This window comes from Anthonomus grandis, chromosome 2 (assembly GCF_022605725.1).
Source record: "Anthonomus grandis grandis chromosome 2, icAntGran1.3, whole genome shotgun sequence".
Taxonomy (NCBI): Eukaryota; Metazoa; Arthropoda; class Insecta; order Coleoptera; family Curculionidae; genus Anthonomus; species Anthonomus grandis.
In genome coordinates this window covers 28,673,009-28,688,799 of record NC_065547.1, presented here as the reverse complement: position 1 = coordinate 28,688,799, position 15,791 = coordinate 28,673,009, and the positions used below count along the sequence as shown (strand labels likewise).

Here is a 15,791-nt window from a genome sequence, read left to right as displayed (position 1 = left end):
TTGAAAAAAAACACTGGCTTATATTTCCCCGCATTCACAAAAAGAATGCTGCATAAAAGCAGCTAGAGCAATTAGCTAAGCTGCAAAATTTGACTTAGAACAGAGCAAGTCGTTAGTTAGAATTTGCTCAATTATCTTAAATTTCATGTGAATGGCTTGTAGCTAGCGCCCAGTCATCCGCGTAACCGAACTTCTTTGATGTAGTTCCTGGCATGTCTGTTATGTAAAGACTAAATACCAGGAAAGCAAGCACCAACCCTTGTGGAAGGCCATTATTTAGTTTCATTTTTGTAGCGGTCTTGTCACCCATAATAACTCATAAAAGTCGACTGGATAGTGTTGAAAACATCAGCTTTCTGCATTAATTTGTATATCCCAAGCAACACATCATAATATTATCGATAAATATATATTTAGTAAATTTTTGGTTTTGGTATATTTATCAACCGTATATTGTCAAGGTATATTTATTAAACTGTAGAATATACATATATGATATACGATTCTGTTTACAAAAGGGAGAAAATTTCGGCATTTAACAAAATTGACGATTTTTCATATACCGGGTGGTGCGTCGCCGAGCGGAACATAGGAAAACCCATGTAAATTTTAAGGGGGTCAATTATTGGCTTCCCTGTACATTTTATAGAAAAAATGTAAGATAACTTTTTGAAGAGACCAATCTGGCAAACCCTTGTGCAAAGTTATTAAGTAAAAAAAATTGTAATAAGCGAATCTTGAATTATTTTATTAAATGTAATTGCAAAATTAGCAAATTTTTCGGTTCAGGTAAAATTAAACGGGTACCAGTAAAATGAATATTGTCACTGACGTGAGGAAAAGTGTCAATAAATCAGTGACAGTCGATATTTGAAAACAAGTATGAATTATTCAATCGACGAAAACATAGCCATAATTAAGTGGCATTATGCAAGAAACAGACTTTACTTCCAGACGTAAGATTTTATTTTTTAATTTAGAATTTCGTGAAGTAATTCTAATTCTATTATTTTTTATAATATAGATATCCAGAAAAGCATCAGCCTAATACAAGATTATTTAATCAAAATAAAAACAATTTAATACATGGTTCATTTAAAAAACCAAGACCTACAAATTGAAGAAGACACTATTAACGTGCTAGAAAGTGTTGCTGTAAATCCGGAAAACTCTTGTAGAAAAAAGAGCGTGATGTAGGAATTTAAAAATCGAGAGTACAAAGTTGTCGTTGACAATTTACGTCCTGGCGATGCCCAAAGACCCCTTTAATTTTGTCATTGGTTCGTAGACCGGTGCCGTACCAGAAATTTTGAGAGACAAGTTATCTCGGACGAGGCATTTTTCTCAAGTAGTGGAATTTTAAATAGACATAATTCACAAGAAAATCCGCATAACATTTTTCCAAGAGAACGTCAGCCAGACTTGGGTTGAGTGTCTTCCTGCCCAAATGATCCCATAAATTCTCTATGGGATTCAGATCTGGGGACTGTGAAGGCCAATCCATTAAAGCAATGCTCTGTTCATTTAACCAGTTTTTCACAAATTGGGACTTGTGTTTAGGGTCGTTGTCTTGCTGAAACAACCATCTCAATGGCATTTCCTCCTCAGCATAAGGCAACATGTTGTTCTCCAATATGTCTTTGTATAGAAAACGCTCCGTTATTCCTTCAATTTTAGCCAGGGGGCCAACACCTGATCGGGAGAAACAACCCCACACCATTACACTTCCACCACCATGTTTTACCGTAGGCATTTAGTATTTGTGGCTGTACCTTGTACCTTTTGGTCGCTGGACATAACGTCTCCCGTCACTCCCAAATAATTGAAACTTACTTTCGTCACTAAACAATACAGTATTCCAATTTTGGTGAGACCAGGTAAGAGGATCTCGTGCAAATTTCAAGCGATCCTTTTTATTTTTCTTTGATATTAATGGTTTCTTTACAGCAACTCTTCCAAAAAGCCCCACTTCATTTAGCCTTCTCACCGTGCGAGCAGACACAGAAATCCCCATTTCACTCATTTCTCCAGAAATATCTATAGAAGTTTTCTTTGGGTCGTTCGTCGATATTCTTATCATTACCTTCATAGCCCTTTTGGACAACTTTCTTGGTCTTCCTTGCTTATGGGCTACCAAAACATTTCCTCTCTCTTCAAATTTTTTAATTATTTTTGAAACAGTGCCTTTTAAAATGTTTAAATTTTTACTTATTTCAATTTGTTTATAACCCTACTGGTATAGTTCAACTATTTTACTTTTTAAATCACTAGATAAGTATTTACACTTAGGCATGATGCATGTCTTCACTCAAACAAAATCGTACCGTTAAACAGCTTGTAGTAAGCAATTATTATGATTTTATTAAAGGTTTCCACACATTTGGCCACAGAGAAATAACTCCTCTTTCATCAAAACTAATAAACAACTTTCTTTTGCTTTACCTCCAATGGAATTTCTTTATTTGCTGATAAGCTGTTTATTTATATTTTTGAGAGTTTTCGCATTGCAATATTTTCTGCATTTTTTGAACAAGTTTAAAGTTTCCATACTTTGCCACCACTGTATGTAGCGGCATTTCCTTAATAATTATTGTTAATTTATTTAATGTTTTATTCTAAGTTACAAGTTTTCTTCTTTTTTATATAGAATTAGATATATTTAATACAAATCGGTATAATTACGATTATAAGCACCTAATTTTTATAAATTTTATTATTAATTCATGGCTTACTATATCAAAATTTGTATTTAAATTTATAAAATCGTTATTTATTTGCTTATTTTTGAAAAAAAGTGCATAGTGTTATGTATATTTGAAAAGGGTAAAATACGACCAATTTAAGGGTCTATAAATATACAGAGTGTTCCATTCAAGAAAACTATTTTTTCTTCTCAAAAATAAAAAACCTTACAAAAAAATGGATGCCGGAATCAAATTTTACGGAAAAAATCCTATCAAAACCATTTTATAAAGTATTTCAATATGTTATAAAGTAACAAAGATACGAGGAGTGTTGGAAAATCTAAAATTTTTAAAAAGACCCTCTAGATTAAAAACTATGACAGCTGTCAAAGTTTTTACAACGGCATATTAAGTTTCACAAGAAAGTAGCAAACTGTCGCGAAAACCGCAAGCACAGATGTAAATAGCACCGCGGAGCTATTTACATCTGTGCCGCAAGTTTCTATCTGTACGCATAAGCGAGATACCCCATAAAACGCATGAAAATGGGACACCCTGTACTTACATAAAAATTAGTTGTAGAAGTATAAATCCGAACATTAATATTTCCTTTCAATTTAACTAGTACTACTGAAAAAAACGTTTACGTCAAATTACCTCGTTTTTGTTTATAAAATGTCTTGCTTAATTCTTGAGGTGTCTAGGTCCAACAGGGCGTTATTTAAAAACCAGAATATCAGAACACAAAAGGAGCATTAAATCCAAAATATTAATATGCTCAAAAAACAAAATGGTTCTGGCAGAACATTTAGACTCAAAGCAAATAAAAATAAAACTAGTCTAATTTTAAAAAGCTTCATATAATAATTACAAAAATCTTTTTTGTTATTTGCCATGTGTATATTGTATAAAACAATGGATCCAAGATGCTACGTTGTGGTATGTAGAAGATAAAATAATGTAATAGATAGAAATCAATGAGTAACGTATTGTAGAGTGTGGTGGATCGTTTGCCAATGACAAGAGAGGAAGAGGTGAGAAAATAGCTAAACGTTCTTAGCCCTAAATGTAAAAAAAACAAATATAGTCGCCTTCACTCTTATCGTGCGGGTTCAAAGGTCACCACGTAATATGAATCAAATTGAAAAATCAGTGGCTGCCAAAATGTTATTTCCTTGAGAGTTTGACAATACATTGAACGCCGTCATGTGACATATTAAAACCGCGTATACACCTTAGATCATAATTATTAACTGACGTGATGCCTTTAACGCCGTAAAAATGTCTGCGAAATACTACGTATCCGAGATTCGACATGTAAAACATACGTTGGTTATTTCCTTTCATGACGTGAAAAAGCCCATAAGTATATAGCCCGTTGGGTATACGCCTCATCGGTATATGCCTAGAATCCCCGATACTCTGCTAAGTTGACAGACATAATATTTACTTTTCTTTTTTGAAAAATTGTCCGAAATAGACGGAATTCTCAATTTTTCTTTACGCAATAATATCTAAATCTAAGCATTTTATATTTTTTTATGAGAGCAAAAATGCCTCCCTAGCCTTTCATTAAAATTGTACGTATTTCATTTAAAAATGGTTGTTACCTAAATATTTGAGAAATTAGTATACGATTTAGCATGACCCTATGTATGTGCATAACATACTAATTTGTCGATTTCAGGGCACAGCGTCTAATTTTTAATGATTATTTGATCTTGTCTTCTTCTTTGCTTATGTGTGATTGTGTTTTTTTTTGTAATAATTATTGGGAAACTATACATTTTGGTATAATGACAAACAATTAATTTGTATTGTGTGTGATGCAGTGCAGTCAGAGACCAGAAAACTACTTTCTTTGTTTAAAGGCAAGTTCATGTTACAATCTCACTTTTAAAATGACATTTTAATTTTATGATTTATTATTTGTCGTTCGACGCAATCTATACGTTGATACACAGAAAATTAAAAAAGTTGTGTTATCTTTTCTTTTATATCAGTTAAAAGTCAAAAAAAGATAAAAAATAACTAAAAAAAAACTGGTGAATCCGGCGGGCATTTCTATCTCCCAGGGCATTCACCAATTTATTTACTTAGCTTTTTTTAAAAAGATAAATACGAGGGGAGCTACGGCAGTTCTTTAAAATGTCGTTTTCTTATGAATATTTATTTATTTACACATTACAAGGTAAAAAAAGATTGAAACTAACTATTAAAAAAATGGAGAATGCGCCGGGCATATCTATCTCCCAGCGCATTCATCAATTTATTTACTTAGCTTTGTTTAAAAAAAAAAGTTTGTACTTTTTAATCATACCTAAATAATAAACGAAATGCAAAAAGAAAACTAATTATTTTAATAATGAAAAAGAAAATAAGGGATTGCCTAGAATGACAAGAAGAAGTAGCTAAAGCGCCTGGAATTAGTTTAAGAATGGTGCAAAAGGTTGTATATGAAAACAAGAACAATCTTATTTCCAAGCAGGAAACAAAGTGTAAAAGAAAGAAGCCGAAGACTGAAGATTTAAGTGAATGTGTAAAAATAAAACAAATTTGACTAAAAAAAGAAACTAATTATAACTATCATTATCACTAACAGAGTCGGAAAACTCTTCGTCATTTTCCGAATCTTTTTCAAATGGAGCAATGATCAATGGTTCAACTTGGATATCGAGTACTTTTTCTCTCTTCCACCAGGTTCTAATAATGTTTTCTGTGTGATCCACTGATTTCCGCCAATACTCCTTTGTGATGTGATTCAATGCCTCATTCCAAACAGCTTCAACCTGGTCAGATCTAAGCCCAGCATCCCCCACATGCTTCTCATAATAAGATTTTGACCCTGCCCATATAAGCTCAATGGCATTAAACTGACAATGGTATGGTGGCAATCTTACAACTTCATGGCCATATTCCCGTACTATTTCGGTTACAGCATATATTTTTGGTCTTTTCAGCGATTTTGCAATTGAAAGAAGTTCGGATTTTAGCATATATGGCAAGGGATTCTGATTTTCTTTTTCTAACCATTCATAGATTTCGCTTTTTCTCCAACTTCCATTTGGTTGTTTATTCAAAATTCTTGAATGATACGACGCATTGTCTAATACTATTAAGGAAGGTTCTTGAAAGTTCGGTATTAACTGTTCCTTTAACCATTTTTCAAACATTTCGCAATTCATATTGTCATGATAATCCATACTTTTAGACTTAAAAGAAAAAATTAAACTTGCACTGGAACGAATCCCGTTGAAGACCCGGCATGTAAAATAATAAATCGTTTTCCCTGACCACATCCTTTTTTTCTTTTCACGCTTTTCACAGATTCATCTTGCCAAGATTTTATTCCACTCCCGTTTGAAAATATCCAAGTTTCATCTAAGAATACCACTTTCCTTAACTTTGATTTTTCATTTTGTGTATATTGTCTTAAAAATCCTATTCGTTGGCTCACAATATTTGGTAGTTCACACAAATATCTTCTATTGCAGTCTTTTATATAGCGAAAACCTACGCTTTTAATTAATTTTGATAAAGCAGAAAATCCAATTCCCAAAGTGCCGCCTTGCTTTAAAACATCCCTCAGAAATGGCAGCGTTATATTTGTTTTTAGCCTATATAGTTCATAAATCCTATCCCTTACTTCCATTTTTACATATTCACTTAAATCTTCAGTCTTCGGCTTTTTCCTTTTACACTTTTTTTCCTTCTTGGGAATAAGATTGTTCTTGTTTTCATATACAACCCTTTTTTTTGCACCATTCTTAAACTAATTCCAAGCGCTTTAGCTACTTCTTCTTGTACATTCTTAGGCAACTCTTGATTTTCTTTTTCGTTCTCGAAGTAATTAATAACATTAAGTACCATTTTTTTGGCTTGAGGATTTAGAAATCCACAAAAAGGCTTTTTCTTTTCCATAATTTGAAATTTAAATTATCTTGTGACAAATAATGTCATCCGTCAATCGAAACGAGACAGGCATGTTTGTTATGAAAGTAATTGTTTTAGAACCACTGACATTTATCATTTTATCTTCTTTTGATACATTAACGCTGCATATATCTGTTTCGTTTATCTGACGCGTTGTAGTTAAAAAAACGTTACGCAAATTGAAATGAAACGTAACTACAAAAGTTTGTCGTTGATAATCCTATACACCCGCACGATAAGAGCGATTTTGACTATATCTGCTTTTTTATTGACGAGAGAACGAGATCAATTTTTAAGGATGTAGCTATACATCAATGTAAAAATTGGCAAAGTTTGAGGGTTGAAGTACGTGGGTATAAACTTATTCAAAACATATCAAAATTAAATAATTTTTTTGTCACAAAAAAAAAATACAATACGGAAAAATTCAGCATTAGAGAAAGATGGTTACTAATTAATGACAAAATAGGACCCTTTCGTAATTACGAAACCGATAGCAGTAGATCTACTTAAAAGCAAGTCCAATGTAAAAGACTCCTGTAAAACAAAATAATACTAACTTATACTAAAAAACTTGAGCTTAATCTAAGTGAGACATTTTAGATAAAGACTATAAACAAAATATAGAATTTAGATACAAAAGTTAAATAAAAGAAACTGCCATAAAGCAAAAGCCGATAAATACAGAAGAGAAGAGAGCACTATATTAAGTAAGTATACAATTTATTATACCCATATATTTTTAAAAACGGAAACCAAAGGGAAAAAGAGACAACAATTATGCAAGCATTCAATCGACATCAAGTAAATATACAGATTGCCAATTAAGGCTATTTATCTATCATATAGGCATTATGTAAAATACATTCCTGTGTTTAAGCAACATGCTTTTAATATATTTGTTAAATTTAAAAATTATTAAAGCACTGATTATTCCCCAAACGCTGAAAATCTAAATGAATTCTAGATACATTTCTAAATTGCTTTCTAAGATAAGGAGATTGATCTCTATTTAAAATAAGCTAAAGATAATTTTTTAATAATAGGCTCAAACGATATATCACTATTAACTATAATGCCTACTTTTTTTGCATTTGGCACTATCGGAATATTATTATTATTATTAATTGAAACGTGAAGTAGATCTTCAATATATTCTCTAATACGCCTACCCTTTTCATAATAAGAATTTTCGATTTTGATGTGTTTAAATCCAAATTATGATTTTTTGAATAGGTAAAAATTTGAATTCTTTCTATGTCAGCAGTTAATTTTTCTTCGGATTCTCTGACGTTATACTTGTTTAACGGAACACCCTTTTGTAATAGTTAAATGCAGATTTTTGAGCAAGCAAAAGCAATATGCTTTTCAAACATTTTTGACAACACAGGACGCATACTAATCGGCCTTAAATCCTTCAATTCTTTTGGCTTAGAAACTTTTACTAATGGTAAAATATTTACTCTTTTCCAAAAAGTTGGAAAATATGAATCTAGAATGCAAGAATTAATTATGTTTATTAGTGCATCTGAGCAGAAAGGCAGGTACAATTTAACATCCCTTATTGACAATCCATGTTCACCAACAGCACACTGAATTTATTTTAAATATATTTAAGTTTTCTTGATCAATTAATTTGAAGTTTAATTCTGTAAGGCGATTATTTAGTCTATTGGTTTTATAAAACTCAATAGGTTCTTGTGATACAATGTTTGGTTTATTATCTGTTTCCGAAAAAAATTGTGTATTTTAAAGCCATTACTAATATTTTCCGGAATGTGTGATTGATTTTATTATAAGTTAACCTAAAGTTTTGATGCAGTATTTCTTTACTCTAGGAAAAAGTATTAAAGTATGTTATCTTTTCCTGAATTATGGTATCTTTGGTAAAATTCCATAACTCGCTATACAGGATCCTGCAATAGTGCGTCAGTCTATAGATAGCTAATATGTTTACATAATAAAAAAAATGTCATTTATTCATTCTTCATTAAATGCATAAAAAATATACAACGTGTTCCATTTGCAAAAAGCGAGCAATGAATCTTTTAAATTCTTAAAATTTGAATGGTAACTACGAACATCCTGTATATGACAGAAAGAACCATTTAAGTCAAAGTAATCCTCCATTCTTCTAAAATCCAAATTTAACCTGATAATGATATTAAATTAACATTTCTGATGTCAAGATGAAATAAAATAATGTAGTGATTTTTCAAATTTTTTTGCAAAAAAAATAATTGCGGTCAAACCGCGCATGACAAAGTAGCCATATTTAAAGCATATATTAAGTAGCCTAAGGTGATCCCAAATACGAAATAAAAATAATGGTACTTCATTAAAAAAAATGCTGCTTATATCGCCACACTTTTTTGAAACACCCCGTATATTTAAAAATATTTTCTAGATATGCGCTATCACGCCCCAAAAAATTTTTAAGAGGTTAGAAAATGTTAACCCTTTTTCTAGGGTTTGTGGAAGATCGGCGAACTGTTGCAGTACCCTGTATAATATTGTAGATGTGCATCTAACATTGTTTTCAAAAATATCTGGTGAACCCTTTCTCGTAACCCTTAGAATGTCGGAACCTACTTAGTTTTTTAGTTTTTCGTTAACAACTTTAGTTTTTACAAAGGCATGTTTGTTTTATACTTGAGTCAAGTTTAGAATTTAAAATATGTATTTTTGCCTTAATATTATCACTTACAAAAAAACTATTCCCAAGGGAGCATCCGACTATCACTAATAAACGTATTTAAAAGCATTTTATTTTTTTATATTTCTGTTGTTTTTATTATTGATAGTTCTTTTATAGCATTTAACTTTGGGAATATTAAGTTCTGTGAAAATCAAGTTCTGGTCAGTAATACTCTGAGGTACAGCCAATGTTCCTAATTTTATACAATGCATATTTTGATTTATAATTATTAAATTGATAAGGCTAGATATGCGAGTGACAAAATTATATCTTGTATCCTCGTGATTTAGTTGTGAAAATTATAAAGTTTGTTCGAATTTTTGGTATTGAAACTGTATATTAACATAATACATTTTAAAACTGGTGAGTAACTAATTCAGTATGGAGACCTAGCTTGGAATAGCAGTTATGCTACATCCTTAAACCAAATTCATCATCAATCAACCAAATCAAATCAAATTCAACCAAATTAATTTACCAATTATATGAAAAAAAAATATTCTAAGGAGCTTAAAAACCTGATATAGAAAGAATATACAATAAATATCAAACCAAACAGGTTGCACAAACTGCCACTGAAATCCTAAAAAAAAAACAAAAAAGGACACCCAAAAAATGCTATTATAAACATACTGAATTTTAAACATAAATGAATTTTATTATTTTGGCTCTACAGACTCTTGCTTTTTCTTTCCGAAATTAGCCTCTGACTCTTGCGACCCCATCTTCTCGTTGTTTCTTTCTTTTCTCTTTGTTAAAATTCTCTTAGTATCTGCCCACAAATAAAAAAAACTGAAATGATTATTTCTAGTTTTAAGCTTAAGTTATTAGTTTTATTATAACTTTTTGCTATAAAGTTATTGAGTTATAAAATTCGGTTTGCATCACATTCTCTTTTTATCACATCAATCACATTCTCTTTTCATTCCAAAATTGAAAAGTTAATGTAACAAGCTAGACTAGGCCTTAGCACCAATACCTTCTTGAAAATAATGTAGAACCTGTGCTATATTTATTTTTTAGGTAGCATTTAAAAAAAATATAGATGGACATAATACGTGAGTTTCTACTTGTTTTTAGTAATTACACTACATTCTAGGGGCCAAAAGAAAAGATGCCCAAAGAACTTATCTTCTTTATTTTACTTTTAATAATCGGGATGTATCCGAACTTTGCTGGCAGATACTAGGATCATTTATATATGTACCTATGGCCAAGCCACCAACAAGGATGAATCATTCAAACAAGTTACTCTCTCGTCATTTGTGTTGAAAATAAGTACATACAAGCGTGGCGCTCACCTTGGGCAACCTTATTCCAAAAATGATGGTGGTTCCTGCTACAAAACATAAGACAAATCTAAACAATAATCGGACAGTTTACAAAGTCTTACCCATGCGAAAGCGTCCATACCCAACTAACCGGTATGTACACTAGTTACTCTAGATTAAGATCGACCTGGTAGCTACTGCCTAGTTCGGATTATGCATGGGAAAGAGCAAGATAGTGCGTCAATGTGTCACCTCAAGATATTAAAAATGGAAGCGCATAAACTAGAAAATCAGATTTGTACCCGATTGCAGTTATCTTCTTCAATGGTAGTAGTTAAGGCTCAACAGTACTTTCCAATAATTCTAGATACATTTCTTCTGTTAAATTCCGGAAAAAAACGCATTAATTTTTGGGATGTTGGGTTTGTACTTCTCTAAATGATTGTGGTGCGACCAATATTTGCAATTGGCTGTAAGCCATCAGGAAAAAAGGATCATTCAATCATTAGATCGCCAATGATTCGATCATCTTAATTTATTTGCTAAAGTAGTTTGACTTTGTAACGATGAAACTTTTGTTTTTTTAATCCTCTAGATAATTCTACATGAAACCCCTGATAGTTCGCTCACTTTCCGCGCACCGAATGATGGATCGATTGCCACATGATCTACCACTTCTAGAACTTCAAGATCTACCAGTTTTTAAGATTTCTAGGTTTGTTTGCAGCTTATCCTATTTTACGAAATTGGGTCCCTAAGTCTACTATGTACTCTCTCTTAAGTAGTATAATCCATTTTAAACTCTAAATAATAATCGAAAATGCAAAACCTAATTTATATACTATTAAACCAATGACCAATAGCAAAAGCCAACTAAAAAACAAATAACTTTTTTTTTTAATTCTATAGAATTGTAATAATATAGAACAGCTGGTGGGGAATATCAGAGCATTTTTATAAATATTTTTTAGCATCGTAGGAGAGAAGTTAGCGGCTAAAATTAAGAAATGTAAAAATTAATATACAGATTTTAACAATGTAAACAAATTTCTTGATAGTTTATTTCTACAGACTATGTTAAAATATGAATAATTTAACATAATGCGCTCTCTGAAAATTGGTGATACTAACATACGTGATGTTATTGCTGCAAATTTTTTAAAGTTCGTGATTTGTTAGGCTGACGATACGGCTCTTGTTGTAAAGAGTGATACATTTGATGAAGTATATCAGAAAACCAAGCAAAATTAAACAATGACTAGATTATAGTTTGCTTTCACTTAATATTGAAAAATGTCATTTTATGTGACACTGTAGAACAAGAGCTGGATTATCTGTTGATATTAGGGACATTAAAATTCATGATAGTGGATGTAATATTAACCAAAATTGTGGTATGTGGAAATCAACAATGGGAAAAAGAAAATACTAAAAAGTAAACTCCTAATCTTGCGTGCAATGTATTTGTAACAAAATTAACGATTGTATTTGTATCCTAGCCAATCCGTTGACTCCCATATTTAAATTAATTCTATTGAAAGTTCAGATATATGCAAGATAATCGAAAATCACCCATATTAAAAAAGGGAGATTCTGACAGGGTAGCCAACTACAGGCCAAGCTTACTTTGCAATTTTTTAAAAATATTCGGATTTAACGAATTTAATATTTTAGATTGGATCCGTCTTTGTTCGACCATATCAAAGGTCTCATTTCTATTGATCAGTATGCTTTTTTCAGAGGCTGATCTTTTATTACTAATTTGTCTTGCCTTTTTAGTCCTATTGGTGTGTCAAATGATGCCCAGTATTGAGTTTATATATCTCTATTTTTAAAAAGCTTTTAACAGGACTTGCTATAGCTTTTCATTCAGGCTAATAACTTTATTTCATTCGTACCTACTTGGTAGATGAAATTTGGATCTTAAGGCCTCATATTAAGTTTGTGGAATATGAGGCCTTAAGATCTAAATTCTTTAATGCTACCTCGCGTGTACCTCAAGGTTCAAAACTGCATCCGTTCTTATTTATTGTGTTTATAAACGGCTTGGTTACCTCACTTAGCTACCTAGACTGGGTTTTGCCGATGACTTAAAGCTATTCTTTGACACAATATTAATGACTGCTGAACTTTTTGTGAGTTTTAATCTTCTCCTGAAGATCCTAACATCGTTAGCTAAATACGCGTCGAGAGTAAAATAAAGAGTTTTGATTAGTGGTAGCACTGTCTCGTAACTTGAGTGTCACACCAAAGGTTCCAACCATGGGACTACTAGGCATCAATTTAATGCGGCGAAGTGTAGCGTGATTAAACTCAAGATCAAAGATCTCCATTTCTTTTTCACAATTTATTTATTAACAAAACCATTTTGAGCAGGCTTAGTCAAATTACAGATCTTGACATCACCTTTGATTCCGAATTACCTTGATACCACATTGGTAGTGTTGTGATTTCAGCCATGAATAAATACAGGTTTATAATAAGAAACTCTCTACTTTGTCAGCTCAAAATTGGAATAAGGATGTATCGTGTGGAATACAATTTACCAGTGCCATATTGATTTGATTGAATCTGTTTAGCACAGGTTTGCTAAGTACTTAGCCTAAAGATCTGATGATATATATCCGGTAAGGGGTTTTGATCATTTCCAGCAATTAGGTTGCTTTAATCTACATTCATTGCGTCTGAGAAGAAGCATCTTTTTGCGCAAGTTTATACTATATTAGGGTTAATTAAGGGTTTAATGGACAATCCCGTTCTTCTCTCTTGTATTTTTTCTTGGTCAAATTTCTTCGTCACAAACCCAAGGATTCACTCCAATATGTGATTAAGATCACCTTTATATTCTCATTTGCGTGGCATAAATGATTCAGGAAAAAAATGATAAAGGAAAATTGAAAGACGTGCGCGTTATGTTGCTCAACGTTATCATCTCGTATCAAATAACACTGTACATCGTATTTATACACGTTATTTGGAAAGACATGGACAATGGACAGGTCCAGCTTCTTAGACGTCATCATATTACGCGACTTCAGTTTGCCAGGAATTATGAACACTAGGGTGAAAATAAATAAGAACGCCTTTTATTTACTGATGAGTCGAGATTTAGCCTATGGTTACCAAATGGTAGTGCAAGGGTAGAGAGAAGACCACAAGAACCTCCTAGGATAGGCTCCAAGAAGGTCCATTTACGAGTGTAATTTCACTAGTGTGAGCTGTAATTTCACTAGAGGCCCTCTAATTGTTGACAGGTGCATTAATAAAATTCTGAAAAATGTTGTTCCTTATGTTGATTTTATTTTTCAAATAATTTTATTCCGCCATTTTAAATGAATTACAAAACAATCTTTTATAGGAATGGGCCCTTATTTCTCAAGAAGACATCACTTGATTTTAGGCATGCCAAGAAGAATGCTACTGGGTATGCAAGAATACAAGAATCATTCGGGTACGTGAGGGCAACACTCGATACGAAAAATGCCACACCGCAGTTTTTGCTATTAATACGTTTAATTATTTAAGATATCTTTAGCAAACTACCAATTTGTGTTTCAGTGATTAGAACAATCAAACATCGCAAAACATGAAATAAATATGAAATTATATACAATATAAAATGTATATAATTTCATATTTATTTCACATTTATTTCATAAAATGTCACGTGTCCAAATAAAATTTCTCCGTTTTTCATATCGGTACAGTCCATTACTAGATATGGCATTTGTTATTGGGGAGTAATTAGTAGTAACGCTTTAAATTCTCTCAGAATCACACATTTCTAAAAATAGCTCTTTCTAATAATTTATTACAAAATCCAAAACACGCATCATCAATTGGTATACTAAATCTGTTGTCGTACTGTAACTCTAAAAGTCATTAAATTTAAACTAAGTTTACTTAAAGTAAATTAGTGGGGACCATTCAGGTGTACACATTATACAGAACCACAGTAGAAGAATTTGATTTACACTAAAGCAAATAATGCACTGGTATACGATCTTAAAAATAAGATCACAAAAATAGGAAGTAGTGGTTATTAAATCTGGAGGCAGATATATTAGAAATTACAATATATTTGGAATATGGGTATATAGTTTTAATTGTTAAGTTGTAGTAATTAAAACATAGGAATATGCACCACTCTTAGAAGTAATTGTATATGTAGTTTATAATGATTCCACACCTTAAAGAACGATAAAAACGCTACAATACTAATAAATCTGTTGAACCTTGGGCAATATAATCATATTTGCTGCGCCTCGTCGTATAAAATTATCCGAGTCATTGTAAAATAGTGCTCGTTAATATAACTCGTTTCTAGCCTAATTCTTAAAAAGTAAATACTTCTCTTACCTGTTCTTGTGTCAATACAGCGGCTTCTATGACAAGTTCATCCAGATCTCGAACCATTACACTTCTGTGAGATCCCTCGGGTGTTGCCATCGGCGAATAAAAATTGCCCACACTCTCGGTGTACATCGAGGGCAATCCTTGGACATAGCTTCGGATCAGCGGAGCCCTCTCGGCTTCGGCATTTGCTAAAATGAGTTTCTTTAATCGGGTAACATGTTATATAATATATTAGCTTCAGAGGGACAATTTTATATTGTAATTAAAAACAATTTGCAGTGGGTGTGTAATAGTAATAGTGGTTAATTATAATTTCTGCTAGATTCTGCACCTTCGGTAAAAAAATATAACAAAAATGTACTGTTTACCGAAGAAGCAAAATAACGTGTAAAGACGTTCAATGACGTTACTATTAACCTCTTTATGATGTTCTGAGGGTGGGCGTAATCGATTTTTTGTAAACAAGTTCCAGAAATTGGTCTAATATTATTCCGGAATGCTCTTAGCATTTCGTTTTTAGGATAATACATGATGTTAATTACTGATATGCAGACGTTTCAGGAGGTGAAAGATGATGACAAAATAAGAAAAAAATGCATACACCAGATGTTATTATTGAAATGGTATAATGCGATATGTCAAAAACGGCCGCTTTTGTTTTTTTTATTAAATTTTGGTGACGTTATAAGTATAGGGGAAGGACATTTTATCATATTTCTAAAATATGCCCTTTTACCTCCCTCAAAGACCACTTTTTTATTTTGCATGGAAAGATGTGTTTTTTATGTTCAAGATTGAATATAAAAAATGTTTCAAATTATTGTGCTGATTATGGAATATTTTAATTAA

The 15,791-nt window shown here is 31.8% G+C and overlaps 1 protein-coding gene across 1 annotated transcript in view; it reads right to left on the bottom strand.

The window, feature by feature from the left end:
• LOC126750371 (steroidogenic acute regulatory protein-like) overlaps positions 1 to 15,791 on the bottom strand; it is an 85,250-nt gene that overhangs the window by 32,700 nt on the left and 36,759 nt on the right. The window contains exon 6 of the mRNA XM_050459978.1: positions 14,946 to 15,130. Within this exon, the coding sequence (XP_050315935.1) occupies positions 14,946 to 15,130 (185 nt within the window). The remainder of the gene's footprint in view (positions 1 to 14,945; positions 15,131 to 15,791) is intronic.